This window comes from Solenopsis invicta, chromosome 2, assembly GCF_016802725.1.
Source record: "Solenopsis invicta isolate M01_SB chromosome 2, UNIL_Sinv_3.0, whole genome shotgun sequence".
NCBI classification, from domain to species: Eukaryota; Metazoa; Arthropoda; class Insecta; order Hymenoptera; family Formicidae; genus Solenopsis; species Solenopsis invicta.
This window is the reverse complement of record NC_052665.1, coordinates 10,436,202-10,454,907: the sequence shown is the minus strand read 5'-3', so window position 1 is coordinate 10,454,907 and position 18,706 is coordinate 10,436,202. Positions and strand designations below refer to the sequence as shown.

The 18,706-nt window shown below is 44.5% G+C and overlaps 2 protein-coding genes across 4 annotated transcripts; one reads left to right on the top strand and one right to left on the bottom strand.

The window, feature by feature from the left end:
• The first annotated feature begins 120 nt into the window (after nt 1-120).
• LOC105193664 (serine/threonine-protein kinase SMG1) lies at nt 121-18,496 on the top strand. The gene is made up of 16 exons (XM_026135538.2): nt 121-905; nt 1,766-2,053; nt 2,151-2,374; nt 2,515-2,767; nt 2,871-3,000; nt 3,113-4,451; nt 4,560-4,716; nt 4,827-5,355; nt 5,496-5,683; nt 5,812-9,906; nt 10,059-10,332; nt 13,466-13,728; nt 14,033-14,309; nt 14,395-16,315; nt 16,618-17,589; nt 17,681-18,496. Exons 2-16 carry the CDS (start codon nt 1,827-1,829, stop codon nt 17,863-17,865), a joined length of 11,034 nt encoding a protein of 3,677 aa, XP_025991323.2. The 5' UTR covers nt 121-905; nt 1,766-1,826; the 3' UTR covers nt 17,866-18,496.
• Nucleotides 10,649-13,399, bottom strand: LOC105193663 (histamine H2 receptor). 3 transcript variants are annotated; one of them, XM_039446107.1, is made up of 5 exons: nt 12,875-13,395; nt 12,689-12,796; nt 11,680-12,231; nt 11,275-11,437; nt 10,649-11,141 (listed from the first exon to the last, which is right to left on the bottom strand). In XM_039446107.1, the coding sequence occupies exons 2-5, from the start codon at nt 12,709-12,711 to the stop codon at nt 10,737-10,739; spliced, it is 1,143 nt and encodes a 380-aa protein (XP_039302041.1). In that variant the 5' UTR covers nt 12,712-12,796; nt 12,875-13,395; the 3' UTR covers nt 10,649-10,736. The 3 variants fall into 3 exon arrangements, with proteins under 3 accessions (XP_039302041.1, XP_011156507.1, XP_011156508.1); XM_011158205.3 differs by having other exon boundaries at nt 12,536-13,399; XM_011158206.3 differs by having other exon boundaries at nt 12,689-13,395.
• Nucleotides 18,497-18,706: the final 210 nt, after the last annotated feature.

Genomic DNA, 18,706 nt, shown 5'->3' with positions numbered 1-18,706 from the left:
ACAATTACTTATTAACAAAAGAAAAGTCAAATTCCACTTGGCTGGGAGACGTAAACCCAACTTACGAGCAAAGACCTGCAAAGGCCTTAATTTTTTTCATATGAATAAAAAGATACATATACATTAGACTAGAGATCTTCTATTAGAGGATCTCTACGTTAGACGATATCAGTTTTTTTCTTTTTTTTTTTTTAAGCACATGCGTTGCTGACACTATTGTATGTATACATATACGCATACGTATAAATTGCATAAATTGTGGTTGTAGTAGGCTCTGACGATATTGGGTGCGTTCGAAGAGACACGTATTTGTAACAGTAACATCACAGCTGGTGCGATTGTTTGTTTTTCTGTTTTATGCTTAAAATGACTGCGTTCCGAAATTCACCGCCAGTACTGAAAAGCTATAGTATACGTAACGTAAATTTATAGATTTTCAATACTTACATTAAATTTCGGAATACAGCCAATATATCTTATATTTGTAATTGTAAATATACTACATACATATCTGATCTTGAAATTTCGCGCATTTCTGTTAGAACCAATCGCTTATGCGGCACCAACGTATCACGTGATCACGGCTCTCCTGCACAAAGCGCCACACACATACACCCACACCCACACGCACACACTCACCCACACCCACACTCACACTCATGATGGCGACTGGCGTGCAGTGCGTGCACACGCCACACGCGCCATACGGTGTATGATCTAGAAGGATAAAAATCCAAGGCGGGCGACACTGAATGTGTCCTCTTATAACCTCTAAATCTTCATTTTCGCACTTGTATCTTCGCGAGACGATACGAAGCGGCAAGTTATTTGAAGTTATTTTGCTAGCCTCACTTGGATTCTGCACGGCCGATCGTTCATCTACACGAGATTTGCCCGAGTTGTCGGTGAGAAGTGATTCTTTTCGTAAACCTAAACCTAAATCTTGGCTTTGCCAAGAGTTTCCAAGAGCGAGGAGAAGAAGGGTAACATTATCAGCAACAGATGCTGCTTGCACGAAAGATGTGTTAATATCGCGCTGCACTCGAGAACGAACGAGATTAATGTCCTTTAAATTCGCCATGGCTCGAGCTAGCGGTGTTCCACGTGCTTTCACGGAATTCACGAATTTTACAAAATTTAACGATAGATTCGTTGGCTATCGAACACGCGTAACTTGCAGATTGCTACGCTACTATAGGAAAAAAAAAGTTGAATTTCATGATACGACAAACTTGCTACTTCCCATGTTGCAATCTTTATATTTTCATTACTTTGAAAAATATTTGTTTAATTTTCATAAAGACTGGAATAACGTCTAAAGGGAAAATTATGAAACGTATAAAATAGTGTTAACATTTTTTATTAACATTGGATAATAGACTATACGCACATACATATACAGTTAAGAATATTGGAATCACTTAACATTGCAGTTTACATAATTGTCCTGTTAATGCATAAAACAACATTTTAAGCATTGATATATACGATAGGAAAGATTTTCAGTCAAAAAGATGCACATGTATATATTTTATTTATTTATTTTGTATTATACTATATATAAACCATAAGTATACATTTTAGCGTACATACATTATATTTTCTTTAATACACACACACACACAATATATATGATTGTAATAAAAAAAATTTTTTGAAAGAATTGCACATTGGATAAAACTTGACAATTCTTTTGGCATTGCTCTTTTAATTTTTATTTTGATATAGTTTTCTTGATAATTGCACAATGCATGACCTTTTCCAGATAACCACAGGTTATACATCCATTAAGTGTGGGTCATGCAGACCACTTGCAGAGTAATGTAATGAATAGCTGTGGGAACTCTAATACTAGCACGAGGCTACGTGGTTCCAAGTGCTCCGAGACTCAAGACGAGTCTATAAATCAGGGAGGGGATATAGAAAAAGAAGATAGTGGTGTGATAAGTAGTTACAGTGTAAATGACTTTAATGTACCACGCAGCACTCTGGTCATCTGTCAGCGAAACTCCAACTACTCTTCAGATCACGGCTTTGGTAGATTTAAGCCAAGGTATCTTTTTCCTTATTATACTAATTACATTCTTGTCATAATAATGTCTTGATAAATTAAGAATGATAATTGACGAATGATAAAACGTTTACCACAGACTCAGTGGTGTTCCAAGAAATGAATTTCGAATGGCACGTGGTGGCAGCTCTGCAGATCGTGTCAGAGGTGCAACACGCGGTAGGGCTTTTAAAAAGACCCTTAATGATCGCGAATCAAATTCAGAGTCTAGCTATCACTCTACATCTAGACCCAAGTTTCAAGAATCGTTGAAAAATCATGAGAATGCGCAGGGCAAGTACTACGATGATAAAAGAATAAATGGTAAGTATATGTATCGCAAGTATATGTATATGTATGATATTTACATTTGTGTTTATTTCGTGAGGATGTTGGGGGCGGGGGGAGGGGGAGTGAAGAGGGGAATTTCACGCTTTAAAGTAAGCTTTTCACTCTCGTTTCAGAGGACTCGAGAATTTCCAAGCTTTTGCGGCGATTGTGTCGCGAGGATGATTACGATCATCTTATGGTGCTTTGCAAGCAGGTACAGGAAGGTATCGTCGCACCTGAAAATCAACGATATATACGACGAAATTTGGAGAGTATCTGTGAAAATCTGTTGGATTTTTTACACTCTGGTCCTAGTCAGGAGGCAAGGCAACAGGTTGCAAAATGTTTGGGTCGTATTGGATACGTAGTAGAACAAGATTTTAAAAGGTATGCATAATTAAGCGAGAAGAGAATATGTATATGGAAAATATATTTTGTTATCTGTGATTTGACATGATACAAAAGATAACGAGATATATGTCGTATCTAGATATATGGATTGGATCTTTAGCAAATACTTATTGGAACATACAGATGACGTGAAATGTCTATTAATGAAATCGCTTATCGAGACGCTCAAGATGGACTCTGAAACATCTAAATTGAAGGAATTCTCCGTGGTAAATAATACCATTTACATTAAGAATCGATGAATCTCTCAACTACCGTAGCTTTTATCAGCAGTAACAGTGAATACAAAATTAACCAACATTACGTGTTTGTGCGTTACAGCCAATGATGTCTCAATTACAGTCAATATTGGAAAATGTTGATAGAGCAGATTTATTGATGGCAACTGTGGATGCTATATTACTCGTCATAGATTCCTATCCGGAGACATTTACGACTCACTTCCGCGATACCGTGGACATACTCGTGGGTTGGCACATCGATTCCACGCAACAAAAGTCAGTTGTCGTTTACGCGAGTCGATGTTTACAAAAGTTGCGCTCATTCTGGATAGCGGATCTGCAGTTTACTCTGACATTATTAGGCCAATTCTTGGAGGATATGGAGAGTTACGACGAAGAATTAAATTCGCCCGAATCCGGACGTGCTTCGCCCGGCGACGACGGATCCCCAACACCGAGAGAATGTATCCTGCGAATCACGTCATTAATATCTGTCTTTAATACAGTAACCAAGAGCATAGCCGAGCATTTAAATCCAAATCTTGCGCCCAACGTACAGTGGTCTTTTTTAACAAATTGTTTGTCCAAGATGCTTAAAACCGTTGTTAAAGCTATCGAATTGGAAGAAGAGAATGACACTTGGCCCAAAATATCTAATAACATGGAAAACTTGGTTAAATATGTAAAAGATATGAGCTCGTCGCAAAAACATGTTGAAATACTTTCCAAGCATTTCAGTAAAGACGAGATTACCGAGGAAAATCTTATTAAGATGATCAAGTTACTGACTATAAATAAGAGAAACGATAAGAAGAATTCCAAGGTAGCTTCCGACAAGGGAAATACTCTGTCCAAGGAAAAAGGGCAGGTACTGATGAACGTATTGCGATCGATGGAACCGAGAGTTAAACAGATTGAAAATTTGTCGGAAGAGAAGGAAGAATTGATTGTAGTCGCGAACGAATGCGCCTTCTTGCTCCTCGGTTATCTTCAGAGTCGTGTAGCAAAGAATCATGAGCTTCTCTATAAATTTATCCATCTTCAATTACAGAGAGTCAACATCTTTTGGGACGATACTATTATTTCGATGTTGACTATCATATCAAAAATAATAAAGGAGGTATCCGCGAATCTGCCACTAGAGTTGGTGCACACGTTACTCGGCAAGAATTCCGCGCTGCTAAAATTGAGATTCCGAAATTCTATTCCTATTCAAAATGCAAGTCTGGGAGTATATCACAGCCTTCTGAGCCTGAAGAATATTCCGTTATTGCAGGAATCTTATCGTTATATACTAGCGGATTTGGAGATTGCTTACAGATTCGTACTACCTGACATGGATATCTTGGTTGTGGACAATCCGTTGAACGATTTGAGATACACCAAGAGCGACGTTGAGATTGTGGTTACGTTCATCTTACGCGCGCTTTCGGACATAGGTGAGTAAATCCGATGAGACCTACACGCGTCGGCAATCTCGCTGAATCGCCGATTTCAAAGACAAAACGGTTGTAATTAACGGTCGCCGCTGTTTCACATTCTTTTAGCAAACGCGAGCAATTCCATCATCGGAATGTGGGCTCTGAAGCCGAGCATATTGGAACTTGTCGCAGTCAAGTTAAAACCATACGACAATACGCTGTCAATGGCGAGTCCGTTTTTGCAATATAACGTTCTCTATTTGCTCTATGCGCACTGTTCCAGGTAAAATGGAATCTGAATCTTTTTTTTCTTTCGAGTTTTGCGCGTGTTCGTTTAACAAATAAATATAAAATTTCAATGTCAACACTTGTGCGTATGTCTGTGTAACACAGGTACAATCACTTCGTTCCAAGCTCCAGCTTGATAACGGGTACTACCGCTTGTCGCCCGATGGATATGTTTCCCGGAACGTTGGATGTACCCGCCACGTCACCAGCCAGCGGTCATTTGTCTATAATTCTCAATTTAATAGCAAAGACGTACAACAAGAATACGCCTGCGTGCACTTTGCTCCTTTTGTCCACTTGGTTGCAAGAGATTTGCGTACAATCTGAAAAATATATCGGAATCTTGAGCGAAACGCAGGAGTGCCAAAGCATCATTTCGAGTTTAATCAATTGCGGCGCTACGACCAATGACGATGTTGCGAACGCGGCGTGCAATCTCTTGGAAATGTTAATGACTGCGAAGAATGTGGTTTGGAAGCAAGAGACCTACTCGAGTATCGTCGATCTGGCGACGTTGCATTTGACCTCGTGTAACAAGACTATCCGCGAAAAGTACGGCGCGCTGTTAATGTGTATGCCCATCAACATTGTTATACCCAAATTAAATAAACAGTATTTATTCTCAGATACTAAGGTAAGTGCCGTCTTTTCTCAAGTGGAATGGACTGGTGGTGGATTCTTTGCGAAACGAAGCTTCGTCAAATGATACCTTTGTACAATATATTTTATCTTTATCTCATTTCATGTTGAAACGTGTCCGTCGAACGCGCGCAGAAGGTACGGGAGATTGTGATCTATTCGACGGAATCGTTGATTCTCGCTCAAAGATTGCACATGCGAGGTAATAACAATGGAGAATTATTGGCGCAACATTTTAAAACGTACATGGCGTTTCTACTGCAAGAACATTATCTCGACGCATCCGGGTTGTCGGAGATGTTTACTTTGTGCTGGCCAGCCGTGTAAGTGAGCCTTTCCTGAGAGTCAAGAGAAGATTCGCGTTCTTCTTTCTCGAAATATTGTGTAATGTACAATGTATAGATTTTTGTATAGATATTTGTGCGAAACTTTTATATATATTTGTGTACAGACCGGAGAACGGAACTACGGCGAGGATGTATGATTTGGCGTTGGCAAATTGTTCCTTCCTGTTTTTCTGGAGTGGTTTCGAGGCGGCGCAGCACTGCGTCCTCAACAAGCTTCGCACTTCTCTGGGAAAGCCGCAGGACACGTTCACGTCGATTGAGAGTGCCCTGAAAATACTGGCTCGCGAGATATCGTGTCATAGCAACGGAGTGGAAAAGGACGTGGTGAGGAAGGAGAGGCAGGGATTAGATCGCATCTTGCACGAGCATACGCGAGTGCGGCTCTTGATCGAGTTTTTGGAACATCTGGAGAGGGTGATTCACAACGCGGCCGACGGTTGCGCGATGGCGCTCCTGCCACTGTCAAAACCAGTAAGGACCTTTTTTCATACAAACAAGTCGACGTGCAAGGAATGGCTGAATCGCATACGATTAGCCCTGTGCGTGGTCTCGTTGCACTCGGGCCTGGCGACGAGTGCGCTGCGAAACGGTCAGAGGTTACTCGAGGATTTGAGCAATGCCGATAATACGCAAGGCATCGAGTTTGAAAGGGCAACACTGTGGACGGCACAGGCGATGGTTGCGCTTGGCGAAGCGGAAGCGTTGCAGGGGCTCTACGTGTACACCAAGAACAAGGATAGACAATTTTCGTGGCTGAAGGCGGCGATGGAGGAGGCCGCCGGGCGTTACGAGTCAGCGGTGGATGCCTACAAACAGATGATTGACGAACACGTTCGCGTTAAAGCGACGAGCGACGACGAGTGCGGCGGCGGCGGCGGCAGCGGCAGCGGCCGATCTGCGAGACTCGAGAGCGACAATCAAGTGTTGGGCTTCTGCATGCAAAGACTCTCCAATTGTTATAAAGCGGTCAGCGATTGGTCTGGATTAGTCGAGTGGAAATCACGGGAGAACGAGATGCTACGGCAGGATAGTCACGCCGTCCTGAGAAGGCAAATGATGGAGAATATCGTTCAGCAGCAGGCGGATTGCTTGAAAAAGTTTGAGAAAGGTGAATTGATCTCCTTGGACGAGTTGACTAATTGGAATCTGCTGGACGAGGAGAAGAAAAGTAATTGGAGCTGCGCGAAACAGCTGGTTGCGTGCAGCAACAGTTTGACGAACGTTGCTCTGAGGATACGCTTCAATGAATTCGACGATTCGACGTTCGACGACAGCGTTATCGAAAGATGTCAAAAGGTCGCGGCCAAAATGATGCAGGACGGATTGCGAAATGTACCGTCTGAGTATCTCAGCGATGCTATATTACTTCAGTATTCCGCGACGGGGCTGAAGAATCTATCGCGCGGCAAGAAGGTTGAGAGGAACGTTTTCGAGTTGTACAAGATCGATAAAGTCAATAATATCAACTCGAACATTTTGACGCAAGTCTTGTGGTGGTCCGAGTATCTGGATCAAGCGTGCGACAGTAGTTCCACGGAGGTGGACGGTCTACGATTACACGTTGTTAGAACAGCTAGGAAAGAGGGCAATTTTAATTTAGCGAAACGAGAGATGGTGAAATATTTGAAATCAGAGCGGGACTCGATCCGACTGAATATTCCGACCAGTTGCACTTTTACCGAGATCACGAGCGGCATGCTGAATAACGGGCTAGTCGACGTGAAATGGACCAAGAGTAGTATGCGCGCGTTCAGAGAAATGTCGAAATTACTGTACGACATGGAGAAGGCGAACGAGGCATTGAAGATGTGCTGCGTGACCGCGTTGGGAATCTCGCGAGCGATCGTTAGCGGCGAGCAGTCCGCCGATTTACGGGAAACGGGAACCAAGCTCTTGCTCACTCTGGCCAAGTGGATACAACAAGACGCAAATGTGAAGGAGAATCCCCAACTAGAGGAATTGCTCAGATTCGAAGCTATGCACAACGATGGCTTGATGGACAAGCTGTTTGGCGAGACGATCGACCTGATTCCTACGTCGGATATGATAATCGGTAAATTGATGCAGCTCGGTGTGAATCAGTGTCCTGATTTACCGCGCGCCTGGTCCAGCTTTGCCGCATGGTGCTACAAGTGGGGCCGGAAGATCGTGGACAACTCCAATTCTGGTCAATTGACGGATACCGACCGTATAAACATACAGTCCTTATTGCCGATGGATATAGCCGAGACCGATCTCGACACTATTTTCTCTATACTGAGCCAGAACAAGACGATACCCGAGGACGAGGGCGATATCGATATCAACGACATAAACACATCCGACATGATAGAGAGTCAATTGAGGAACGTGTCGGTCCTGAGTCACGCCACTAACGAACATCTCGGAATGCTGGTCGACATTTGGCGTCAGGCGCAGAAGAGAATCTACTCGTATTACGAGCTTTCGGCGAACGCCTACTTTAAGTATTTACAATTGGCGAATAACGATAGCAACGAGTGTGACACCATCACGGCGACGTTGAGATTACTGCGACTTGTGGTGAAGCACGCTCTGGAGTTACAAAACGTGCTCGAGGCCGGTCTCTCGACGACACCGACCGCGCCATGGAAAGAGATTATACCGCAATTGTTCTCGAGGCTCAGTCATCCCGAGGCGTACGTGAGAACACAGGTATCCGAGTTGTTGTGCCGAGTGGCCGAGAATTCGCCGCATTTGATCACGTTCCCAGCCGTGGTGGGTGCGGTATCCGGTAACCAGAAAAAGATGTACGACAAGGTCGTTTACGAGAAGCCGGACGATAACGATAGCTCGCAGAACGATATGGACTTGAACGCTGTCGCGGAGGAGCAAGAAGATGAGGAAAACGGGCAGGAGGAGGAAGAGGAAGAACAAGAGCATGAGGAGGAGGAGGAGGTGAATGAGGATGAGGATGAGGATGAGGATGAGGATGAGGATGAGGATGAGGATGAGGATGAGGAGAGGGAAGAGGAGGGGGAGGAAAATAAAAAGACGAAAAAGAAGAAAAAGGAGAAGAATGTGGACGAAGAGGAGATGGCAGCGGAAGCAATAACCGTGTACAATAACGAACACGAGAGTTTCATGGATTCCTATTTTTCGCAGTTGGTCGATTGTCTCTCGAGTCGCATTCAGGATTCGGTGGTTCAAGCGAAGGTGCTAGTGAGGGAACTCCGACGAATCACGTTGCTGTGGGATGAACTGTGGCTGGCGACATTGTGCCAACATCACGCGGAAATTACCAAACGATTCGAACAACTGGAGATTGAGATTCAGCGGGTGCAGGACAATGTCTGGCTTACGTCCGAAGAAAAGGATAAATTGATCGCGGAGAAGCATAGGATCATTTTGAAACCGATTACGTTTATATTGGAGAATCTGCTGTCTATGACGTCTGTACCTGCTGAGACACCGCATGAGAAAACCTTTCAGGAGAAGTTTGGTGCTTCCATAGAGGAGGTGATAAATCGACTCAACAATCCCAAGAATCCGGCAAAGCCCCAAGTGGCCAGTTTGGCCTTGAAACACTTGGAAAGCAAGTTGGCGCAACGGGTGCACCGACGAGCCGCTTACTCTTTGTCAATGATGGACATCAGTCCTGTTCTGGCCAATATGAAGGACACCTGCATCGCTATGCCAGGCGTCGCTACCATGGGCGTCGATAACAGGATCGTCACCATCATGTCGGTGGACAATAACGTTCAGATTCTACCGACGAAGACAAAGCCTAAAAAGCTGATATTCCATGGATCCGACGGACACGTTTATACGTATTTGTTTAAGGGACTGGAGGATTTGCATCTGGACGAGAGGATAATGCAATTTCTTAGCATATGTAATACCATGATGTCGAAGAATAGCGATACCAAGGTTTACAGGGCACGGCACTATTCGGTGATCCCGTTGGGTCCTAGATCTGGTCTTATTCAGTGGGTCGATGGCGTGACGCCATTGTTTATACTTTACAAACGATGGCAGCAGCGCGAGTGCGCTGTGTCCAGTAAGACCGGTGGTGGCAATTCTGCGATTATGCGACCGTCAGAATTGTTTTACAACAAGCTGACACCGTTGCTGAAAGAGTGCGGGATTGGTTTGGAGAATCGGAAAGAGTGGCCTATTCACGTGCTGAAAAAAGTATTGGAGGAATTAATGAGGGAGACTCCAAAGGATCTACTAGCCAAGTTAGTTGCAATTATTAAAAAAAAAAGAAAGAAAGAAAGAAAAAAGAGCATTTTTCAATGGAATCTTCCGAAATGTTTTCTCTCTCTTTTTTTCTGTGTGTTTTTTTTTAATTCTTTTTGTCTTTTTCTTACTTTTCTAATGTACGTTGCAGAGAGATTTGGTGCAACAGCATAAACGCCGGCAGCTGGTGGCAAGCTACCAAAAATTATTCGTATTCCGTCGCGGTAATGTCCATCATTGGCTACATCATAGGTTTAGGTGACAGGCATTTGGATAATGTTCTCGTCGACCTTAACACTGGTGAAGTTGTGCACATCGATTACAACGTATGCTTCGAGAAAGGAAAAACTCTGCGCGTCCCGGAAAAGGTGCCGTTTCGCATGACGCCAAATATTAAGACTGCTCTAGGAGTAACCGGAGTCGAGGTAGGTCTTTCGATAGTGACTAAACAAAAGGTTTCTTTTTTTCTCAATGAAGGAATAACGGATAACATGCTTGAGAGCACCTTTTAATTTTAAAAAAATTGAAATTTTAATAATTGCATCGTTTTAATTTTGCACTAGATGAATCTTTTCTGATTGCGATTCTTTATAATTGCATATTACATTTTATAATTTTTTTTATTTTGAGAGAGATTAGGTGAGAGAGAACGAATTTTTAGAGATGAATACACACACACACACATACGCAGAGAGAGAGAGAGAGAGAGAGAGAGAGAGAGAGAGAGAAAGAGAGAGAGAATAATTTACAACTTTTCATTCTATTAGATAATATTTAGTTGCACATAAATGAGATTTATAAAATAGCGTTTCGTTCTGTAGGTACATTATTACGTAGTACGCGGTGGTCCAGTTCTATTTTCTTCCGTGTAATCAGATTGGAGAACGGATAAACATCCAAGCGAGAAATTGTTGTTTCCATTTGTACGATGACCATCTTGTACGTCTGCCTGGTCTTTTAGTTCACGTTGTTTTTCCAAGTACATTTTGAAGCTCGAATTGAAATTGTCATTGGGCGATTTAAGATGTAAAATCTTTTGAAAGGCCTTGCGAAAGTTGGTATTTTTCCACGCGTATATGAAGGGATTCATCCCGCTGTTTGCGATGGCCAATGCGAACGTAGATTTGTACCATATCGTCATCGAGTCTGTTCTCCAACCGAATGTTCGCATGCACGCCACGACGAAATAAGGGAACCAGCAGATTGAAAAGCAGCCCAATATCAGTAGCACCACCTAATCCAAAAATCAATATTATTGTCGTCGCTCGTCGCTCGTCGCTCGTTGATCGTGTTACGCGAGCAAAACTTAAAAATTTTCTTCTATCGCACCATATGCTTTAAAACGCTATACGCTATACGGGCTGTACCTGTACGCTTTTGCGATCATTTTTCTCAGCGATATTTGGAACGATACTGAGGTTCATGCGACGCGCGTGCATGTGTGCTACTCTCCAAATTTTCCAATATAGCAGAAACATCGCTATCCAACTGAGAAAAAATGTCGGCATCTGTATAGCCACTATGTAGTATCTAGCAAAATTATCATTTTATTATTGATTGATACGAGTGATGTAACGATGATTTACAGTATCGTGGGTGTAAGAGAAGCTGCTTCGAGATCAGAAAATAAACTGATCGATCGAAAAATAACTAACCGCAATTACCACGAACGAGTTGCGTAATAGAGATAATAATGATAGAAATACGTGGCAGGCAATTGATCGATTGACTGACGGGAAAGGAAGAATCGATAGGATACATGCAGTGTGTACCTCGGCAATACCGTTTCCAATTCGCACGTCTGCGAAGTATCGAAGCAATTCCAATATATCGGAATCGATGACACAGCCATGGTGCATATCCAAGCGACGGCTATGATCAGCAGGACGCGTCTCTTAGTCGCGTACGCGTTATAGCTCAACGGATGTACGATAGCGACGTATCGGTCTATGGCGATCGCTATCAGATTGTATATGCTCCCGCCGCACGCTAAGCTGAACATTACGAAGCGCGAGATGCATACCGACTTGTTGTGGTGTAACGTGCTGTCCACGTAAAACGCCAAATGATACGGAAGCGTCACGCCAACCATGAGATCCGACACGGCTAAGTTTAGGATAAAGTAATTCGATACGACGTTGCGGAGTCTGCGAGCCCACGCGATGGCCAATATCGTGAGAACGTTTCCCAAAACGATCGCAACGAACAGGAAGCAATCCATCAGGATCCAAAACATGTAGCTGTTTTGTTCGTTGTTCGCCGCATCGTTCGTCGCTGCTGAGACATTCGTCTCGGGAACGTTGTTCTCTTTTAGACACATGCTTCTGAAAATTACATTATAATTTTAAATTGTAGAAAATTATTATTATAATCTTTATTGAGCCCGCTTAAATTTAAACGAGCTATGTACAGCTACACATCTCTTTTGATTTGTCTCTGACAATGCTCAAAAAACCTAACGTATCTAAATAATACTATAATGCTAGATGAAACTGAAATTGCCTCGGGAATAAGGAACTTTGCACTTGGATTTAGTTATTTATGCATGTATTTAGTTATTTATAGCAAAATCAAACTGAGGATACGTGTTTGTAGCACTCGATACTATCATGGCTATTTGTGTCTTACGAGTCGGTTATTTGTCCTCTTTCGGTCCAGCGCGTCGTAATAAAACCGTAAAAACGTAAAAGCATCGAAATGCTGATGTCTGCACGTAAAACCTAACACGTGATACGTGAACGAAAATGGTGAACGGCAGCTAATACTGTTAATACGACTCACCTTTCGCACGCACACGCGCACATATACACGGAAAGAAACGGGTTTTCGATGATCCTCTCTACGAAATGCCAAGATACACATCGAATCACGCATCACGATTACGTAAACCTATACGAAACGTTGAAAATGTTTGAATTTATTTTGCCGCGATTCCCAAGATGGTGGAAAAACGAAAGATACCTTTACCTTGCTCTCGCCTTCTCGTCTCATCACTTTTTCAAGTAACAAAGTTGATTCGAATCAACGTGCTATGCATCAACAATGTATGTGTGTGTGTGTGTGTGTGTGTGTGTATGTATCTACATACGCGTGTGATGAGAGAACGTGGATCGATACGAAACGATTTGATTCGGCTGATATGGCTCTGCACACGCTCCGCTACTCATACTTCGGGAGTGCTTTTACTTATCTGCTCATTTGCTGTGGTTCCCCTGGCAAAAAACTGCCACAACTATCAGCTGTTATCAGCGGCTCGTTCGCGATCGAAAAAGGCCGGCAAGGCTCTCTTACGAGGGTTGATTGTGGTGAGGGTAGCCCGAGACGAACGCAATCGTAAATTATTATTATCATTATCATCATCATCATCATCATCATCATCATCATCATCATCATCATTATCATTATCATTATTATCAATAGTCGTTATTTTATTTGCCGTCAACGGTAGTAAATAATAATAATAATAATAATAATAATAATAATAATAATAATAATAATAATAATAATAATAACAATAATAATAATGACAAAAATTACATAGCTATTCTTCATGTCTAGGGTATATTTAGGTTCGCTTCCGAGCATACTCTAAGAGTGATGCGTAGAGGTCGCGAGACGCTCTTGACCTTGCTGGAGGCGTTCGTATATGATCCTTTGGTAGATTGGCGGGCGGGTGCAGACACCAGTATAGCGAGTTACGGCGCTTGCCAGGCCAGAGCGAGGTGCACCGGCGTTGGAAGGAAACAACTCGAGCAGGAGCTCACCCGTGCAATGTTTGCAGTGAGAACAGCGGAGATGCGCGCCGAATGGTTGACTAATCGGTGAGAGAGCAACGAGAGAAAATTACACATATTTCGAGAGAAAATAATATTTCTATCATTTTAAAACATTCTTTTCTCTTTCACTACTTGTTGTTCGCTAATTGTAATATTGTAATAAGTAAGTAAAAAGTCTCTGGACTTAATGAGAAAGAGTCGACACGAGCCTCTCGTATCGTATCGTATCGTGTCGTCGAGTTTTACAAGTCGTTTGACTTATGATCGTATAATCGCTAGTGAAAGCAGAAATAGATCAGTTGTAAACAACTTGTTCTTTCGTGGACATGATGAAATCGTCCTTTTGCAGAGATGAATTGGCTAGAACCTTGCCGTTGCTGTGCCATCACTTGAACAGCTGGATCGAGGCGACCGAGGCGTCGCGTCAGTGCCAGGATTTACTGCAGGATCGACATCAGCAGCTCGCGCTAGTGAAGGAGGCGCAGGCGATGGGTCGAAATCACGCGTTATATTCGGTAGTGAAACGATACAATTCGTTCAAACGAGCGCGTGATTCTCACGAGAAAGCAAAGACAGGCCTGAGGGAGAAGATAGAGGAGTGCGAGAAACAGATCAATATGCACAATGTGAGTCCGAGGCTATTTTCCCTCCTTATTTCCGGTATATCTTGCACTTTTCATTATAAATTATAGATCTCTTGATTGCTTTTAGATCGCGTTGGCCGCGGTGCGAGGACCTCAGCTAGGACAGTGGTTAGCGGAACTGGGAACCTTGACCAATCAACAAGATCACGTGGTATTCGACCTTGTGAAAGAGTTCTTGCAGAACGCTGGACAAAGTCAAATGATATTGCAATGCGAACAGTCGGAAAACGAACTCACGCAATTGGCCACCGACCAGGCCTTCTCCATAAGCAAATGTTTAGAGCTGTTGAGCCAATATTCCGCCATCTGCAGCCTGTACCCTCTCAGCAGTCTGTCGCAACATCGCGCTGTGCTCTATCACGCTTGGGCGAACGAGCTGTTGGCCTCGGGCACCGTTGAAGCGTGCCACGAGGTCATGGCGCGGTTCGAAGCGAGTCTAAATCCAATCAATCCGAACAATCCGCAAGTTCAGCAGATAATAACCCTCTCCTATCAGCTGGAGGCGATCTTGAACGAGTACAGCGAGAGATACAAGAAAGCTTACGAGAGGACGGTATCCGAAGGCTTGCCGGAAGCCGGTAATAGAATTGAGAAGGCGTACACCGAGTCGAGGGCACAAATTATGGGACTCGTGCGACGAGAGAAAGGCGCGGAGAGGGCGCTCGAATGCGTCAACATCACCGCACTGTGCGCCTTGAACCAACGATACCTGATGATGGAGGGCGCCGCCAAATGCGCTGGAGATTGCTTGGTGGATCTTACGTCCCGCGAGGGGGACTGGTTTCTAGACGAGATGCGTCTCATGTCTTCGTTGATCGCCGAGTTGGTCACACTGATACCCGAGAGCCATAAGACCAACAACGATCCCAAAATCGCCCTTATACTCAAATGCCTCAAGAGCGCCGATTGCATCTACAAGGGTCTGCAGGAGCTTAACTACAACTTCCAGACCATTATATTGCCGGAAGCGATCAAGACTATTGTCACGGAGGAGCCGAGCGTCACGCGAATGATAAGCGAGCTCGGTGAAATCATCGTGCTAACTGGAATACCGCTCGGTGATATTCTGGCGCAACTCGAGATGCATCTCCGATTTACTGTCATGGAAATGGAAAGCCCCCACGCGGTAGTACAGAGTATAGTGACCAACATGAGATTACGTTTCGAGGCGTTATTGTCGCGACAGGCGGAAGTTCAGGACTTGAATCAGGAGGAGACTTTGACGCCGGGCCAGATGTTGCTGATGGGTTTTAACGGTCTATTTGAGAAACTGCAAATGGAAGGTAACTCCTTGGTGGCTACTCTGAGTTCCTTGGACATTCCGATGAATTGGAAGAAGATCGATCAGATACGCGAGGCCAAGGAGATGTCGGCGCCCATCTTCAACAAGGCGGCCCGACAAGTTCTCGAAGACATATTTCTGATCAAGAGATTGCACACTATACAAGAGTTCTTCATGATGTGCAGGGACATCGCTACCGCGTTCAAGGGCGGATTGGCGAATGTATACGACGACGAACGGCTCAACAAGCCCGTCCGCGTGTTCACGGCCGATTACGTTTCGAGGCAGTTGCTCGGGGTAACGTCGCAGACGTTGGGGATTGCCTTGTGTTTCCTGCTGCAACGAATGGGTCTGAATGTAACTACAGAGATCGAGCAAAGAGACATTGGGGCGGAAAGCAAGGTCTCTCTCGAGGAGCTCTGTCGGAAGATGGTGGATCTATGCTTGAAGAGGGGCTTGTTCTCAGGCTCGGTCTTGACGCAAGCGGGCGCGTTGAGTAGCACTTTAGAGAGCGCCTGGCGACGAAAGCAGGCTGCCAGATTGGCGCAGCAGAGCGCCGAGGTAGCCAGGGTCAGTCTTCAGAGACTTCAACTTCAACAGACGGCTTATCATTGGCTGCACGAAGATATCCTGATGATGAGGCCCAACATAAGTTCAATTAATCCAATGAACCCGATGAATCCGATGCATCCCATGAATCGCTTAAGTGAGTCCTTTAACCGTTATCGACTGTTATCACTTCTTACTTTCGATTTGACACTTATCTTTCGATTTAACGAATTTAACAGAATTATACATATTCTATAGTGTATCCATCTCTCGTGCTTTCTCTCTATAATATGTCCATCTGTCTATCTGTCTGCCTGTTTGTCTATCTGTCTTTGTCTCTCTCTCTCTCTCCCTTCCCCCCTCTCCTCTCTCTCTCCCCCCTCTCTCTCTCTCCCTCCCCCCTCCATCCCTCTTCCTCTCTCGATGAGAAGCCTGAAATAATTTCTTTGTTTCTTTTAGATCGTTCTACCTTCATGCTGGAATTACGAAAGAAGGCAGCAAAACTATCCAACTTACAGTCGCGAGTGTGCGAGGCACGCGAGCAACAACAGAATCTCGTTTCGAGTGCTATACAACGTCTTAAGTGGGCCGCCGGTGCCAATCCAGCCCTGGGCGAAGTCATGTCCGCGTTTGACAACGCGGTATTGTCATCGTGCGATAAATTGACCAGGCAACATAATCTAGCCGTGATGGTGGTGAATACGTGCAATTCTATATTGCACTACGAGGCTCTGAGAACCAGGACGTCGGAGAGTGTGACACACGATGCCAACTTGGCGAAATTGATCAAGCACTGGGAGGAAAGCTGCGTACTGACGGTCAATCTGAACATCACTGTTACCATGACAGAGGAAAGTCTCGTACAGCTGCTACAGCTCGAGAATAACGTAGACGCCACGTGGTTGAAGCAGGCTGAGAAAATCGTGTCCGAGGCGATAATTGATACTCAGAAAAAGCTGCAGGAGAGACAGGAAGCTCTCTTCACCACCGAGGACTATTTGAGAGAACGGGTGAGGAATCTGCAGAACGTACTCGCCGAGCATCACCGACTAATGTCGGACATTCGAGCGTTGCTAAAGACAATGGCCAAGCAAGAGAACATTGATGGTCTGCAGGACTTTTTGTTCGCCTATCGATCCTTTACGGAGAACATTTCGGCAATAGTGAAGGAATTGGAGGCCGAGAATTTTGACTCGGCTCGCGGCATGGTGATGAAGAAAGAATTGGAAGCGATGGCGACTAAAGTGCCCAGCCTGTACAATAGATTGTTGGAGTTTGCGAGCGGACGCAAGCTGAATTCGACCAAGTCCGCGGGCAATCTGCCAAAGAGGAGGAGGAAGAGGAAGAAGGGTAAACTGATGCGCCAGGACAGCGTATACTTGAGCCCGAAAAAGGGGACGCCGTTGGCCAGAGATCCGACCACGGGCAAGGGTAGGCTATAATAGTTACCTCCAGCTTTTACGAGTTTTGTACTACAGATTCGAGGATCCTTCTTACATAATTCTTTTTCATCTTGTTGTAGCTGTGCAAGAGCGGAACGCCTACGCGCTGAACGTGTGGCGCCGCGTGCGTATGAAACTGGAGGGCCGCGATCCGCAACCGTCGCGCAAGTACAGCACGGCCGAACAGGTGGAGTACGTGATACGTGAAGCGCTGAGCAACGATAATCTGGCCTTGTTGTACGAGGGCTGGACACCGTGGGTCTGAACGAACGACGGCTGGCGCTCGCGCGCCCCGATGGCTCGACACTCGTCTCACACGGTACTTCAATTCGTACCGTCATACCTGCGTCGTCCTACGTCGCCGTAGGAGGCAAAACACTCCGCTCTCGAAACCAGCTGATGGAGTGTTCAGTAAAAACGTCATCCGGGAAATAAGTCGGTTTTACAGCTCGATCACGGATCGATCTTTCCGACGCGACAATTGAAAATCCACTGTGCCGAGTGCTGATTCTATAGTTATCTCAAGAAATGAGGTTGACGCGCGCGCGTCTACGATCTGTTACACTTGAGGATAACGAGTGTATCTTTCTTTTCTTTTAAGGGGAACGAGAATCACGAGCATGTACGATGTCAACGAATGACCGCAGAGTAAATAGTATTATTCTTTTGGAAGTCACAAATTTTTTGGGGTAAATGTAGAATCGGTCACGTATCTTTACGCTAACAGTGTAGTCGCGAGAAGTTCGGCTGACGATATTGACGGAAAGTCTGATAATGATGATAATGACGATGACGATGATGATGATGATAATGATAATAATAATAATAATAATAATGACGATGACGATGACGATGACGATGACGATGACGATGACGATGACGATGACGATGACGATGACGATGACGATGACGATGACGATGACGATGACGATGACGATGCGATGACGATGACGATGACGATGACGATGACGATGACGATGACGATGACGATGACGATGACGATGACGATGACGATGACGATGACGATGACGATGACGATGACGATGACGATGATGACGATGACGATGACGATGACGATGACGAAAGTCTCAATAACGATCGTTGCT